Source organism: Armigeres subalbatus, chromosome 1 (genome assembly GCF_024139115.2).
Source record: "Armigeres subalbatus isolate Guangzhou_Male chromosome 1, GZ_Asu_2, whole genome shotgun sequence".
Lineage (NCBI taxonomy): Eukaryota > Metazoa > Arthropoda > Insecta > Diptera > Culicidae > Armigeres > Armigeres subalbatus.
Genome location: NC_085139.1, coordinates 63,438,129 through 63,454,882, shown reverse-complemented (window position 1 = coordinate 63,454,882; position 16,754 = coordinate 63,438,129). Strand labels below are relative to the sequence as shown.

The following is a 16,754-nucleotide window of genomic DNA, read 5'->3' as shown; positions in this document are numbered from 1 at the left end:
AAAGATAAATCGTCTAGCTCAAACCTTTGTAGGGGTATGTGGCGGGACCATCATCATCATCATCATCATGTGTGACACACATAAATTTTGACTACCGCATTTTACACATGATGGTTATGTGAATTCGCATAGCATATATGTTGAAACACACATAACCCTTATTAATTAAAAACCTTTATGTGGATTCTCCTATAGCGGGTGGTTATTAACGCACAAAAAAAATTATTTGTGTTTTTTTTAGATTTTCGCCTTTGTTGTACGAGAAAGGCAAAGCGCCTTAACTTCCAGAGATTACGGCATTGAGATGGAGCCGTTCTTCAAAACCGACAATTGTTTCGGTTTCTTTCCATTCATTTATCTCTTATTTACTCTTTCGTTGTTTTTGGACAATAGATTCAGAGCTTTGAAATCTGACTCGCAAAAAATTATGTTCATCTGTTTTGAATGTTGTTTAAACACATGATAAAAAAAATCTTTTATCAGGGTTTCAAATGATTGTTTGTATAGCACGTACCACATAAGCAAATTATTACTGCCATAGAGATATCGATCTTAACAATAAATTGTCATTCAATGTGTATTACCTTGGCTTATCTATTCCCATGAGAACAATTCAATTTCTGACAAACCGCATGAATCTCCCTTTGCAGATGCCATGATGGCGAACAAAGTTATCACGGTCCTCAGTGTGGCCCTATTCGCTTTCGTCATTTCCACTATCGTACTGGGCGTTGAAAACAGTAACAAAGCGACCGAAATCGATGATCTCCGAAATCAGCTGGATGCCAGCCCAAGCCAATCCTATACCACAACTACCGAAACCACAACAACTGAGGCAGAGGAGCAGCCAAATGTAGATGAGGTCATGTCTCAACATTTAACCCAATTTAAACTTGTCCTCATAATTATAGGATTACTATCGCTTGCCAGGCGACGTCATCCCGCTACACTATGACCTGTGGCTCAATCCGCATCTCGAAAATGGTACGTTTTCCGGAACAGTGGCGATCGACGTTCAAGTGTTGAGTACAACTGATCGAATCGTGCTGCATAGCTACAACCTTGACATTGGCGACAAGATAGAGCTTCAATCACAGGATGGTTCTTTAGAAGTTGTAAGTTATCAGACAATTGACGACTAGCTCATTCATCCACTAATTGTATCTGCTTTGTACAGGCAAAATCTTTTGATTCGGAAAGAGACTTCCTCAATATAACCTTGCTGTCGCAACAGTTGTTGCAGGGAACCAACGCCACGGTGACCATAGAATTCACCGGAACAATGTCGGACAAAATCGTTGGATTGTACTCAAGCAGTTACACCGCAGAAAGTGGTGAATCCATGTAAGTAAAAATTCTTTACAATCCGCGCCGTCGTTAACCGCCATCAGTCACGTGTCCCAAGTACACACTTAATATTTTTTACCGGGATCTCAGCAAAATGGTCAACTTTTACTGAGATTCGCACAGCCGTGCCCCAGCAAACATGTTTTTGCCGAGATATCTGTCAAAATTGCTGAAAATCAGCAAATAATTTGCCGAAAGTCAACTAACAAACATCATTTTTGCCGGAATATCAGTTTTTTATTTTGCTAGCGCACGGCTGTGCGGATTTTTTCCGAGCTGCAGAAATAAAAACTAAGTGTGTAGGATGCAATTTTCATAGTCCCAGGGATGCAATTTTCAAATAATTCGAACACTTCGTTGAATCCCAAATTTGTGGCAAAGGGTGATGCACTAAATGCAAATGGATTTCCATATGAATATGGTTCTTTTATCGTTGCCGTTGTTGTTCTCTGTGATTATATTGAAAACAATTATGACGAATTCCTCAAAAATCATCTAAATATCATTACATAAGAAACTTTGAATACACAATGACTATAAAATATCGTTACCAGCACCGAAAGACTCAGTAGTAAACATAAGCCTGCCTATATATGCCTATTTTGGAATGTGAACCGATCGATTGATGCGGCGACAGAGATGGTGATGTTGAATCAAATGCACTCGGTCCAGCAGCTGATCGAGCTTGGTGGCGGCTGCTGGCGCGACAGTTGTTAGATCGACCAATAAGTGGAATTTTAGATCAAGGTACACCTAGGACGGATTGGGGAAATTGTGTGCAAAATTGCCAAGCTTCAGGTAAATGCTTCCCCAGGCAAGTTTGTGAAGTAATAGGTTAGCAGTGAAGAAACCAGTGTTATCCTACACTCAGTGCGAAAAAAATCTGCTCTTTGATTTTACTCCATCTAATCAATTTTATAGTCATAATTAGCTCAGTGCAACTAATAAAAGAATATTTGAATTTTCTAATTGTAATGTCAAGCTGTCAAAAATGCCCGCCAGAGTCACAGGAGCGCACGCGCTGAAAATACACTTCAGAGAAAACACTCCAGGGTATTTTCAGTGCGCGCGCTCCTCTGGTGCATTTTTTGATAGTTTGACATGACATTTAGAAAAACCAAATATCCCTATTAGTTTCACTTACTTAATTAAGATTATAAAATCGTTTAGATGGAGTAAAATCAAAGAGCAGAATTTTTTGCACTGAGTGTAGGACAACACTGGAAGAAACCATTTGGGTGCTGGTGAGAAGGAAACGCATTCACCTAAAACTGCTTGCAAGTTATATGTGCTACAAAATATTCTGCTATGACACATTTGTAATCATTAGAATTGTATTGAGGTGCACAACAGATTTGGTTATTATGCTTGTATTGCCAATTTGTTATATAACGCAATTTCTTTGCATCACATTTTAGGCTTTGAAAATTGAATGTCTGAATAAAACAGATTTAGCTTTTGCTTATAAAGTGTCACGAAAGTAATTTCGGCTTGTTAGAATTGTATTCATTCGAATTTAAATGTCAATTCCAGTTCCGATAACTTTAAGACTTCAAAGCGAAAACCAAAAAAATTCCGAATTCGATCAAAGCTATTCAAACAAGGTCAATGTTGACTATAGCTTCCAAATGTTAATGGGAATTGATGTTTTGCATGACTGGTTTTGAGCAGACAGAATTATCTTCTTCAGCCAAGTTTAAGGATGGTTCGCCTCGAATGTAGGACTGCTAATTACAACTGGTTTTCACGCCTTTATTTGTTAGAATGGAATCAGAACTTTATGATTGCTACATTTTATTGAAATTCCTTGTTTAGTATGAATACAAAGCTTTTCAAACCATCTATGAGTACATGTAAGAGTAATTGCCGTGCTAATACAGCTTATGTGATACACATTCCATTCCATCGTTGGTCGGATACCGATGGACAACGATGACGGGGTGGTAGTAGTTCGCCAAATTGATCACTTTACTTTCATTCATCAGCGAGCTACGGTAGACGTCCTCTTTGGCTCTTACTACTGAAGTCATGGTTGTATATCCACAGAAAGCCGGCACATTACCAACGTGATCTCAGTCGATGGCGTCATAGAGTCGATACGAAAACTGGTTAAGAAAATTGCTCGGAAGTAAACACTGCTCAGCTGTTTTGCAGAGGCATGTTATCGTAATGATGCTTGTCACCGTACACATTTTTGCAGTAACGCTGTTGATTATCTTCTGATTGCGTTTCGTACTCGATATTGCTGGATATAAATAGCTGCGGTTCAATATTTTTAGCCTGCCAACCTACCACAACGGCGTTTGTCGTCGATTTTCTGCTGCGGTTTGATTGAGCCGCCGCAATCAATTTAGGTTAGTAGGAGCGCAACGACGACGCAGTTCAAAACAAAGCATAACTTCCAATTTGCATAATTGGACTGTAAATCTTCCGCTGACAATGAATATCGCGTCTTCATGTGGAAGCGTTCGTTCAAAATCCCCACAAATTCATCTCATCAGTAGTCTGAGTACAACAATAACACCATATGCTTACTGGAACTTGACCTGCCTTCAAACTTACTAATGAACATATCTACATAACTAGATCTAACTACTAACTAGAAGTTTCATGTGCCCCCTCTCATGGACCGAGAATATAATTCGCCATCCCATGTAATCAGTTGCATGCGTTTACTTTCTAACTTCAACTGGAGGATGAGAGCACTCGAGTAGGTACTTATCACGTGTAGTTTTGCCACTACCTACCATGTTACGCGTGCAATATATTTAAATTGGTTTGTTGGCTATAGACACGGCTAAGCCAAACATCTTTTATTTTTCCGCTCGCGACCACTGTAACGACGTTGTTGCCCATTGCTGTGTGAATTACCTTAGTGCATGTGAAGTCCAACCGTGAGCGGTAATTCCTTGTGTCGCTGCTGTTGCTACAAGTGTTACTAATTGAGCTGTAAGTGTCTCTTGAGCTTGAAAGGGAAAAACGTTAGATAAGGTAGCTCGGCTGAGAGCAATGCTTTGGATTTGAACGATACTACGATACTACGAAAATTCATACGTACTTGTTCCCTCGTTCCAAAGAAAAGAAAAGTTTAGAAAAAAAAGAAAAAAATAAGAATTGCAGACTGAAAAAAAATCTTTGCAATAACTCCACATCAAAGTTTCTGATTATAAAGTTGCGCAAAGAGGATCTTCTCCCCCGTAACGGGTAGACACCTTTCCGTGGTGTGTTACGGTGTAAGATCTACCACGGTCACATTGTCAGCTACAGGTAAATCCTGATCCAACGAATACCTTCCCCAATATCCAACTCCGTGGTACTTATGAGGGTGTCGCTGAGTCGGTGGCCTCTCGTTAAGTAAGTACTACACCAACACTTCCTTCCCCTTCCAAGTTACGTTGAAGATGGGCGTGACCAAGAGTCAAGGGCGTAGCCAGAGGGGGGCGGTGGGGGTGTGCCCGTCGCCCCCCTAAATTGTGGAAAGATTGAACGGGTACTGAAATGAATTCCCTCAAACATGTGCACTTTACGATCCAATCATATACAGAAATAAGTGGTTGAAATTCAAAAGATTCCCAAAACTTATTAGGGCATCCAGGATCCATAATACAGTAGACGTTCGATAACTGCAAGTCATTTAACTGCAATGCTTTTTAACTGCAATTCGATAGTTGCAACAGTTTTGCAGTTATCGGACAGCTAAACTTCAAACGATGTCAAACTGAATGACAGCTGCATTGCGCTGCACAATCAGGTGCACTTTTATTGCATCTGACGTCGATTGACAACCGTTTGACGTCTAAAATGCGTTGCAGTTATCGAACAGCATTCGCTAACTGAGAAGTAAACATTTTGCAGTTATCGAACGGCTACTGTATATGGAAGTTCAAAACAACTCGAAATATTTCGGGCTCAAAAATTCTCCTTGAAATCCTTCTAGAAACTCCCCTGGCAACTTCTGAATTCCTCCGGAAAGTTATCCACGAATTCCTCTGAAAATCGTTCGAAAATCCTTCTCATGTAATTCCTCCTTATCTAGAAACCCCCCACTAATTTTTTTTAGGAAATTCACGAGGAAATTCCTTGAAGATTTCTTTTCTTCTCTCCAAGATTTACTTCTAGATATTTCTTCGGCTATTCTCTCTTCAGGAAGAATCCGGCATTTCCTTCAGGCATGCATTCGAGAGTTCCGTCAAGAATACATACGGAATTTCTTCCCAAAATTCTACCAGAAGTTTCTTCAAAAATTTATGACGGAAATCCTCCGATTTAGCTCCATAATTTCACTTGTAAATTTATAAGAAATTCCTTCGAAATTCTTCTAGGAACTTCTCCGGGCATTCCTCTCGGAACTCTTCCTTTAATTCCTCCGGGATTACTTCCAGGAAATTTTCTGGAAATACCTACAAACATTCAATGGCGAAATCATCTAGCATTCCAATCTGGAATTCTTTTCGCAATTACTTCAGAATATCCTTCAAGAAATCCTCTAGAAATATCTTCATGAATTTCTCCTGGAACTCGTCCAAGTATTTCCCGAGAAATTCTTACAGGTATTTTTTCGGGAGTTTCTTCAGGTACTACTCCAGGAATTTCTCCGGGAGATTTTCCGCGGAAGTGTACTAGAATTCCTTCCGGACTTCACTCGGAATTTACTCGGATATCTGACAAGAGTTCTTCCAGAAATTTCTTCGGAACAATCCGCAGAAATTTTCTTCAGCAATTCATCTTGGAATATTTTCAGGATTTCATCTGGGAATTTCTGCATTAATTCCTCCAGGTATTTCTCTGGGAATTTCTTCAGATATTTTTTCGGAAATTCCTTTAGGAACTTCTCTAAGAATTATTTAAGGACTTCCATGTGGGAATTCCTCCGGAAGTGCTTGTGGGAGCTCCTCCGGGAGTTCATCTTGGATTTTTTCCAAGAAATTCTCCGGTAATCCCTCCAGGAACTTCACAGGGAATTCCTGGACGATATTTGGCAGGAATTTCACGGGAAATGGGATTTCGGAAGTTCCTTCAGAAATATTTTTTCTCTTCCTCTAGGGTATTCCACCGGATGTTCCTCTGAAGTTCCACCAGTAGTTCCTTCGGGAATTCAATCAGGCTTTCTTCCAGGAATTCATTTGGCATTTCTTTAGGCATTTATCTACAAATTCCTCCAGAAGTTCCTCGGAGAATTTCTCTGGGAGTTCTTACGGGAGGTTCTTTTAAGAATTCTTCCAGGAGTTCCTCCTGGAATTCTTACGGAAGTTCCTTTGGGAGTTCATCCTAGAATTCTTACGAGAGTTCCTCCAGGATTTCCTCCGGAAATTCTTCCTGCAGTTCTTCAATAAATTCCTCCAGAAGTTCCACCGGCAGTTCCTCCGAGAATTCCTCTGATAATTTCTCCGGAAATTCCTATAAAAAATCCCTCGGGAGTTCCTTCGGAAATTACTCTGGGAGTTCCTCCGGGAGTTCCTTTTCAGAGAAACACCCGGAGAAACTGCCGGTGACACTTCTCGTAGAAACTGCTGGTGGATCTCCCGGAGGAATTCCCGAAGGAACTGCCGGAGGAGCTCCCGTAAGATCTCCCGTAAGATCTCCCGTAAGAACTCCCGGAGGAATTTCAGGAGGAACTCCTAGAAGAATTCCTAGAGGACCTTCCGGATGAGCTCCCAGAGAAACTATCGGAAGAACTTCGGGAGGATTTTCCAGCTTAATTTCTGAAGAAAGCCTAAATGATTTCCTGAAAAAAGCCTGAATAATTTCCTGGAATAGCTTCTGGTGGAACTCCCGGAGGAACTCTCGAAGGAATTTTCTGGAAGAATTTCTGAAGAAACTCCCGGGAGATTTTTCAAAGGAACCCCGGGGAAACTATCAGAAGCATTCTCGGAAACAAGAGAATTCATCTTATAGACAAATCTCGTCTAGCTGAAACCTTTGTTGGGGTTTGTAGCTGGACCATCATCATCATCATCAGAGGACCTCCCGGAGAATTCTCGGAGGAGCTTCTGGTGAAAAATCTATATAAATTCCTGAAGAAGCCTAAATAAATTCCAATTCTGCCGAAATTCCCGGAAGAATTTTCAGAGGAACTGCCAATAGAACTACCGGAATAATTCTCGAAGGAAATCCTAGAGAAATTCTTGGTGGAAATGCCGGTGGAACTCCTGGAAGAATTCCAGGAGGAATTTTCGGAGAAACTCCTGGAGGATCTCCCAATGGAAATCTTGAAGTTTCCACTGGAATTCTTTCAGGATTTCATTGCGAATTAATCTAGGAATTCCTCCGAAAATTCCATTGTTGATTTCATTTCCGGTATAATTTCTGTATAAATTTCCAGTGGAATTCCTGGAGAAATTCTTTGAAATTTTCACAAGAAATTATTCGAAACTTTCACGGAAAATGTTATGGAATTTACACAAGAAATTCGAAGATTTTTCGTGAAATTCTCAGGAATGTTTACTGGCAATTCAGCGGAATTTCCACGGAATATTCTTATTCTTAAAAATTATGGGAAACAGCACGAAATTATTTGAATTATTGCAGGGAATTCTGCAGAACTTATAAAGAAGTTCGTGAAGATTTTCTCGGAGTAAATAATGGTGGAATTTTCAGATCAATTCTCGTCAAAATTTATGGTGGAATTCCTGAAGACACTGCCGAAGAAGTTGCTGGAGGCATTCCTAAAGAATCCCTGATAAAATTTCGGATAGAATGCCAGAAGCAATTTGTGTGGCATTGGACAGGCCTATAAACATGAACAAGTCTAATATACTGTTCTTCAGTCGCATGACAGATCGTAGCAGCCATCGCATGCAAGAGACACATTCGCAGTCAGTCAATTCCTCCTTCATCACGAGGTGAGTCGCGAGTGCAAGCAATGTAAACATGATGGGTGATTCATATGTGCGATGTTGAATTACACATTTGGCGATCCTGCCAGGAGTGTGTGCTGGCGTTGCTTGTGGAATCACCCATCATGTTATGTACAGATGTGTGCTTTGAACGAACTTCACGGGAAGCCGAAAAGAGGTTGGAGCGGCGAAGCTTTTTTTGCATAGGTAAGGAGTAATGGTTTCATAATATTTGTGTGGATGCCGTTCTCGGGCTGGGAGCCGCGGACTCGAGAGATTCTAATTTTCAAAATGTTTTCCTTCAGACCCGCAACTCTTCTCTAAGTGCACAAATTGCGATTTTTTTTCACGTGGAATTGTCATTGTGTTGTCTTTTTTAAATTAGTTACAACTATTTCTTTGATTTGCTGCATTACATTTATTTATTTATTTAGGCCAACAGATAAAGTTATACCCCAATGACTTCAGAACTACACTATATATAAATCTAACATAAAATACGTTTAAAACTACACTTATTTGTTTCCCTAGACACGTTAAAATCGAACACAAAATAACATGTATTGAACAAGCGGCACATACTACGCAACGGTTCATGTAACCCATAGTTGGTTCTTGCGGTGGGAATACTAAAAAATGAGTGCATGCGAAGATTGCGACAACGGGAGTTTATGTTCAACGCACTTAGCAGAGATGAACAATCTATATGATTTTGTAACAAATCGCCGATAAAACAGACATTTACCACGTTCCGCCTCGCTTCAAGCAGATCCAGATTAATCAGCTTACATCGACTAGGATAACTGGGTAGATTAAGCGGGTCCCTCCACCTGAGGTGACGCAGTGCAAAGCGGATGAATTTCCTTTGTAGACCTTCGATTCGTTGAATTTCATTCTGGTAATATGGGGACCAAACGGCAGACGGATATTTCAAAATAGGACGCACAATGGAGCAATATAGTGCCATAAAACAGTATACGTCGTTCAACTGCTTTCCAAAACGGAACAATCCTGGCTGCGATCAAGCTTTTGATACAATATACGAAGCGTGGTCCTTGAAGGTTAATTTAGAATCGATGAGTATTCCCAAGTCTTTCACTGTTGATTCACGCTTCAGCGGTATCTCTCAATTGCATAGTCGAAATGGTAGGGCGAGTGTTTGCGTCCGAACGAAATAATCGAACATTTGGAGACGTTCAATGACATTCGATTATTGTGACACCATTCGGCAAAGGTTTCCAGTTGTAGTTGCAGAAATGCTGCGTCATGAGGCTCTTTATCGCAAAATATTTCTGCAGACCATCGGCTTATGACAGTTTTAGACGCTTCGAAACAAGATGCACATCGTTCATGTAAAGCAGGAATAAGAATGGACCGAGGTGGCTGCCTTGAGGAACACCGGACCCAACTAAAACGGTAAAGAAACGTGGTCTCCGATTTTAACAGACATGCTGCGGCCGGTTAGATGCGAGCGAAGCTAAATAAGCATGTTACCATTCATGCCAAGTTTGTCAAACTTGGCAACTGCAATTTCATGATTCATTTTATCAAACGCCGCTGATAAATCCGTGTAGATGGCGTCAACCTGATGACCTATTTCAATTTGGCGTATCAAATACGAGGTGAAGCAAGTCAAATTGGTAGTTGTTGAGCGCTTAGGCATAAATCCATGCTGTTCTGGTGAAATATAATTCGCGTAGCACTGAACTAGCTTATGAAGTACGATTAGCTCCAGCAGCTTCGAGGTGGCACTCAACGCGGCTATACCACGATAATTAGAGACAGTTCGCTTACAGCCTTTTTTGAATACTGGAAAAACATACGAATGCTTCCAGCAGTCTGGGAAAACTCCCGTGGTCAATGACAGATTGAAAACTTTTGTTAGCGGTGATGCAAGAGAAACAATGCAACGCTTCAGAACCAGTGAAGGAATATTGTCGGGTCCACATCCAGTAGACGATTTCAGTTCCTTGCCAGCTGCAGTTACCATATCTTCGGTGATAGCAATCGATTGCTCGGAATTCTGTAAACAGGGAACGTTCGCTGTAGCAGTAGTAACATCTTGTGAATTGAGCTGCTCATTGTTGAAAACGTTGCTAAATTGTAGACGAAACATGTCTGCAATACTTTCGGTAGAGTTGGCTTCTATCAAACCCTTAGTCATCGTAGGGGGCAATCCGGACTCTTTCCGTTGATCGTTGCCGTAACGCTAAAAACTTTTAGGGTTGACTTTAAAGCGACGTTGCAGATCATGAGCATTATACAAATAATCGTTTTATTTCTTGTACTCAGTATTCGCTTTAATATATCGCGAACTTGTGGATTCTGTTCGATGTTTGTTGTGTTGTCTTAAAACTGTCTGCTAGAGCCTTTGGGAGTGTTGGAGAAAACGATTAGACAAAGCTGGTTTGGCCGGAGCTGGCCGATTAGTTTTAGGAACAAACTGATCAACAGCATAGAGCATAATTCCGGACAGAGTCGATGCTGCCAAATTACAGTCACAGTCTTGAAATATGCCATCCCAGTCGACGTGTGATAAAAAGTCATTCATGCCATCGAAATCGGCCTTATTGAAATCAAACAAAATGCTTTCAGAAGAGTCTCGAAAATGCTGACAAGGGCTAATATTAAAACTTATTATGGCAGGAGCATGATGTCTGTTGATTTTAACAAGCGGCGATGGGGCTTGTTGAACTGTGCAATCTGTACAAAGTTCATTGCTAACGAAGCATAGATCGAGAATGCGATTGTTCTCGTTTTCGATGTCCATTATTTGTCCGAGGCCAGCAGTACTGAATGCATCAAGTAACTCTCGTGATGTTTGACTGATGAAGGATCGAGAGGAAATCGGAAAAAGGGAACCATAAGAATTTCGTTTCCATGAAATTGAACTCAAATTGAAATCCCCTAAAACAACGATGTTATCTCTTGGTGTCAGCTGCGAAACGATCCAGTTCAGAGAGTTGAGATATTTTTCAATTAAGTTATCGTCGTTGACTCTATCAGGCGGAAAATAAACAACACAGAGGTAAAGCGTGGCATCGATAGTAGAAATAGCGACCCATATTTGCTCAACTTCTAAGCAGAGTCTCTTGATTCTCGTGTATACATGGATGTAACAGTGTGCCATGAGCAAGCATCGATTCGGTGCGACGAGAGAAGCTAGCGCGCATAAAATAACTGAGTGAGCGTGTCTCATTGTACGTCTCATGAGACTCATCTCATGCGCTAGGAATGCATAGCTGGCGTTACTTAGGCGACGATATTATTGAATGAAAATTTCCCGCCCAAGCTGTTTTACGCACCTTCGCTGTTGTTTGCAAAGGTTTGCCATGGCAAACAGCGCATGAGCTGATCGCATTGAGATATCTCAGTGCGACTCACCAATGCTAATGTGAGGTACACAAGCTTCGTGAGACTCGCGTGCGCTAAATTTTATGTGCGCGTAGCAGTCGTTGCTCAATCTCATCCTTTTTTGTACGCGTGCATGATGTCTGCTTCTAAGCCGGATGGAGGATCCAGCTTACGGGACTTAAAGCTTGAACGAACAGCTAGCAGGACGCCGCCCCCGGTGAGTTTACGGCTATTTGACGGCGAGCGATCTTGTCTGTACACGGAGTATGATGCATCAAATAACAAATTCGATGTGGTTTTCTCGTTGAGCCAAGTTTCGGAAAAAGCATAAATGTCGTAACACCCATCGCTGACTGCCAACTTATAATCGGCAAGTGAACTGTTGATTCCACCAACGTTTTGGTAGTACAGCAAAACGTTTGCGGAAGTTGTTGCATTATTTTCATGGGAGGTGATTGCGCGCCGTGGATGACGAGCTTCGGTGGTGTTGCGACGTGTTGAGTTGGAGATGCAAGTGCTGCTGGGTAGGGATATGTTTTCAGGGTGGGCTGTGTTCTCATTCAAATCGTACTTGCCAGATTCTGCAGGGTGGAAGCCCCTACCACCTGACCCATTCACAGGACCAGGACGACTGTTGAACGCTGGCTGGATGGTCAGGACTGTGATGGGAGGTTCCGGGACTTCCAAAGGACTTATTATCAGGCGTCCCGGTTGTTGAGCTGTTGAGGAAATGTCTTCAGAGCGAGCGGTGTCCTTGATTAGATCGTACTTGCCTGGTAACGCGAGCTGGAAGCCCCATCTGCCTGACCCAAACACAGGACCAGGACGGCTGATGTACGTTGGCTTCATTGTCGCGACTGTGATGGGGGGCTCTAGGGCTTCCAAAGTGCTTTCTGTCATGCGTCCTGGGTGGTGGAAAATTGGAGCCAAATCGGTGATATTGGAGCTGCGGGAGGAAATGTCTTCAGAGCGGGCAGTGTTCATAATCGAGTAATACTTGCCTGATTGCACAGGCTGGAAGCCCCTTATACCGGACCCATACGCAGGACCAGGATGACTGATGAGCGCTGGCTGGAAGGTCTCGACTGCAATGGGAGGCTCCGGGGCTTCCAAAGTGCTATATGTTGTGCATCCTGGTGAGGAGAGCTGATTCTTTTCGGTGAAGATTTTGCTGTTTAAGAGTTGTTCGGAAGACGAACGAAGGATCCATTTTTTTTATTCAAATCAAAAGGGCGTACAGTAACCCCTTCCGGCCAATACCATGCGTCGCTGATAACGTTTGAAAATGTTTTACAAACTGTTATTTTAAAAGACACAAACGAAAGAAAATGTTTTACAAACTGTTATTTTAAAAGACACAAACGAAAGATCTGCTATGTTTTTGCCTCGAGGAACTAGTTTTGTCACTTTTATTAGGGACGGGTGTGCATTCGAAATGTCGGAGGCGTAAATTTTGACGTCCTCTTCACTTTGATCTGGTTCAAAGGGTGTTACGTAGAAAGATTCGAGATCGTTGGCCTGGAGATCACTATTGGCAACTTTCAAACCCGAATTTCTAGGTTTAGTCTTACTTCCGTTGGCTTGCCCCGAAGAATCATCCGACGCTTCGAGATTGTTGGAGACAATATTGCTTTGACCGAATCGCGTGCTGACTAAATCTGCGCTGGTGGACGGCCGCATTGATTTATGAGATGAAGCTGCTGGGGTTGAGATATTCATTCGGGGTGGGTTGAGGTTGTTCGAGGTCTTGGGTGGATTATCAATTATTTGAACGCGTTTGTTTGCTCCGATGATGAACTTCTCCGGAAGATGGGCGATTGAGCTGTTGACTTCATCTAACACTTCGAAAAAAGAAGTTTCATCGCAGGATCTTGAACGATTTACTGGGTCAGCATCATCCAAGGTAAGCTGGTCGATACTTTGCAGGAACGTCGTTTGTTGATGCGAATTATTGCTGGTTTTTGACTGATTATTGCCATACAGTGATTTGTTGATCATGCGAAGATTTTCGCCATAATTACCCAGACGCGTGTCCATAGAATCAGTACGGATCAGCAATTCGCGTAATGCCTTCATTATGGTTTTTTCACGGTCGTATACGGATGGCTCAAAATTTAGTCGACAAGTCTCGCAAAACCAAAGAAGTCCTACTTTGGCAGTCCAGGAGGCATAGTGCGACTTGTGTAAACCAACGCAAGAGTAATGGACAATTGTTCCACACGTTCCGCTGCAGACGATGCTTTTTCCAAAGTCTAAGGAGCTTGAACATATTTGGCAGCATTCCATTTGTGTATAAAGTTCAGCAAACTGACGGTGCGATAACGAGGATGGTGAATCGCATACAAGTACAAATTAGGAAAGTCGCCTACAAGTATGCAACCATGTAAACCAGGCTATTGACATCCTATTGTTTAGCCCATCGCCAGATCGTAGCCAGGATGTCCCGGGCTATATTTTTTTTCATACTGCGTTTCAATGATGACAGCGGGCTATGTCTATTGATGATGATGACACCGTGCTTGTCACCGGCTCGATGTAAACGGTCACCAAAGTTTATAATTTTTGCTGGCAGATGGCGCTTCGAAAAACCAACAGCGAGTGGGTATTAATGTATAAGGCAATAACAATAACACATTCACCGAACAAAAAAAAACACTATAAATCACTATTTGACGCACTCGATTCACCCAAACAAATATTCGAAAGTACGAAACAGTTCAAATACGACACATTGAATACAAAACGGTGATTTTTTACATTCGATGCACGGCGGGCCAGCGATAATTGAATTCCCGGACTTGAGCGACAGTATCAATAAGCAGTGGTTCTCAAACAAAGTTCAATTTATTTATATACATAAGTGATTGCGTAGAATGTAAAATTAATTCATACCGTTCACTTATTGAGTTTTATTGGTAGTTAGCTATAAGATGTTTTATGAGAAGTATAGCGGCAGCCCGATTATTTACATTTAAGGTTTTGTTTTGATAAGATTCTGCTTGAACATTCCGGTAGATCCGAACACAAAATTACGTTTGTAACGTTTTACTTTTTATAAATGTTTTCCTCAGCATTTTATGCCTAGAATGTAATGACATGAATAATCTAGCAGCAAACAGGTAAAACTGACATTTCTAACAGAAAACAAAGAAATGCTTTGTTAGCAATGATAATGATGAAAACCTCAATAGTATGAGTTTATTTTCACGTGTACTCTCTCAACTGCGTTCATAATGCTCACATCTAGGTGAAGAATACTTTTTTACAGCTTACTATGGAGATTTTCTGACAATCGTTTTGATTTTATCCATCGACCCAGCTTTTGGGTGCAGTTCTTGGAAATTTGAAAAACATTTGGGACGTTTATGTGCTGGCATTTTATGGTTCATACTCTTTGATTGGTATGTAAAACAGAGTAACTTTCATAAGGCTTTCTTTAGATTAGTTAAATAGAGTAGTTTATTGAATCTGATCCCGCCGGTAGGACTTGTTTGTTGATGGATTATTCCAAGTTTGCGATGAGTGAAAGATGATTAACCTCGTGTTAACTATGTGTTATGTTTGAAGTTGTTGTTTTCAGAATTTTCTTCTTGATTGCAATAGTTGAATTTATCGAAAACATGCTATCGCAATGCTCCTTGTATCTGAGTGTAGTGAAATCGGATGATACTGTGACATAAAATATCTGCAATACCACGTGGATTAGACGTATCGTACTTAGAAAGCAATATTTCGATTAAGTGAATTTTGTTGGTGGCCTGTGTTGCTAAAATTCGTAAAAAGTACTTTTTGAATGTTGTTGATCTTTCTGTTGACAAAATTAAGGATGCTAGCTCAGCGAGGAGTTCAATAAAGAGAGTTTTACTGTTTTAATTAAGCGTGAAAAGACACCCTCGTTCAAGTGTTTTTTCCTCTGCGTTGGTGGGACGCCCGCAAGAAGAATGGTTATTGTGGATCGGAATGATCACAATTCAGCGTGGTGGGACGCCCACATTCAGTAGATTCTTCCTCTGCGTTGGTGGGACGCCCGTAAGAAGAATGGTGTTATTGTGGATCGGAATGATCACAATTCAGCGTGGTGGGACGCCCGCATTCAGTAGATTCTTCCTCTGCGTTGGTGGGACGCCCGCAAGAAGAATGGTGTTATTGTGGATCGGAATGATCACAATTCAGCGTGGTGGGACGCCCACATTCAGTAGATTCTTCCTCTGCGTTGGTGGGACGCCCGTAAGAAGAATGGTGTTATTGTGGATCGGAATGATCACAATTCAGCGTGGTGGGACGCCCGCATTCAGTAGATTCTTCCTCTGCGTTGGTGGGACGCCCGCAAGAAGAATGGTGTTATTGTGGATCGGAATGATCACAATTCAGCGTGGTGGGACGCCCGCATTCAGTAGATTCTTCTTCTGCGTTGGTGGGACGCCCGCAAGAAGAATGGTGTTATTGTGGATCGGAATAATCACAATTCAGCGTGGTGGGACGCCCGCATTCAGTAGATTCTTCCTCTGCGTTGGTGGAACGCCCGTAAGAAGAATGGTGTTATTGTGGATCGGAATGATCACAATTCAGCGTGGTGGGACGCCCGCATTCAGTAGATTCTTCCTCTGCGTTGGTGGGACGCCCGCAAGAAGAATGGTGTTATTGTGGATCGGAATGATCACAATTCAGCGTGGTGGGACGCCCGCATTCAGTAGATTCTTCCTCTGCGTTGTTGGTGGGACGGCCGCAAAAAGAATAGTGTTATTGTGGAGCGGAATGATCACAATTCAGCGTGGTGTACGCCCGTATTCAAGTTGTCTTTCTCTGCGCTGGTGGTATGCCCGCAAGAAGAATAGTATTACTACAGACCGGAATGATGAGAACTCTGCAGTAGAACGTCCGCAGGCAAGATTTTTATTTCTCCTCAATGGTAGAACGCCCACAAGAATTAGGATATTATCGTGGATTTGTAAGGTGCTCGTGGAGATTGATTGCATTGAGAAAAGATATCTGCCTATAGTTAAGAACAGTTTATCGTACAATTCCGGTTCGGTTTCTAGATTTTGTTGTTGGTTGTTTGACATTTATAGTTACACATTTTGAAATAGACGTGTGCTCAAAGAAAGTAAAGGTAGTATTAGTACTGATGATTTTTACTAGAAGCAAAAGAGTTATCAAAAATAGTGTTTCCATTGCGAGTTACCACTTCACGGGAAAGTCTTGAGAATGATTTTCCAT

At 41.6% G+C, this 16,754-nt stretch overlaps 1 protein-coding gene across 1 annotated transcript in view; it reads left to right on the top strand.

Moving 5' to 3' along the window:
- LOC134226297 (aminopeptidase A) overlaps window positions 1-16,754 on the top strand; it is a 99,703-nt gene that overhangs the window by 26,946 nt on the left and 56,003 nt on the right. Inside the window, exons 2-4 of the mRNA XM_062707017.1 lie at window positions 651-853; window positions 912-1,115; window positions 1,178-1,344. Coding sequence (XP_062563001.1) covers window positions 651-853; window positions 912-1,115; window positions 1,178-1,344 — 574 coding nt within the window. The remainder of the gene's footprint in view (window positions 1-650; window positions 854-911; window positions 1,116-1,177; window positions 1,345-16,754) is intronic.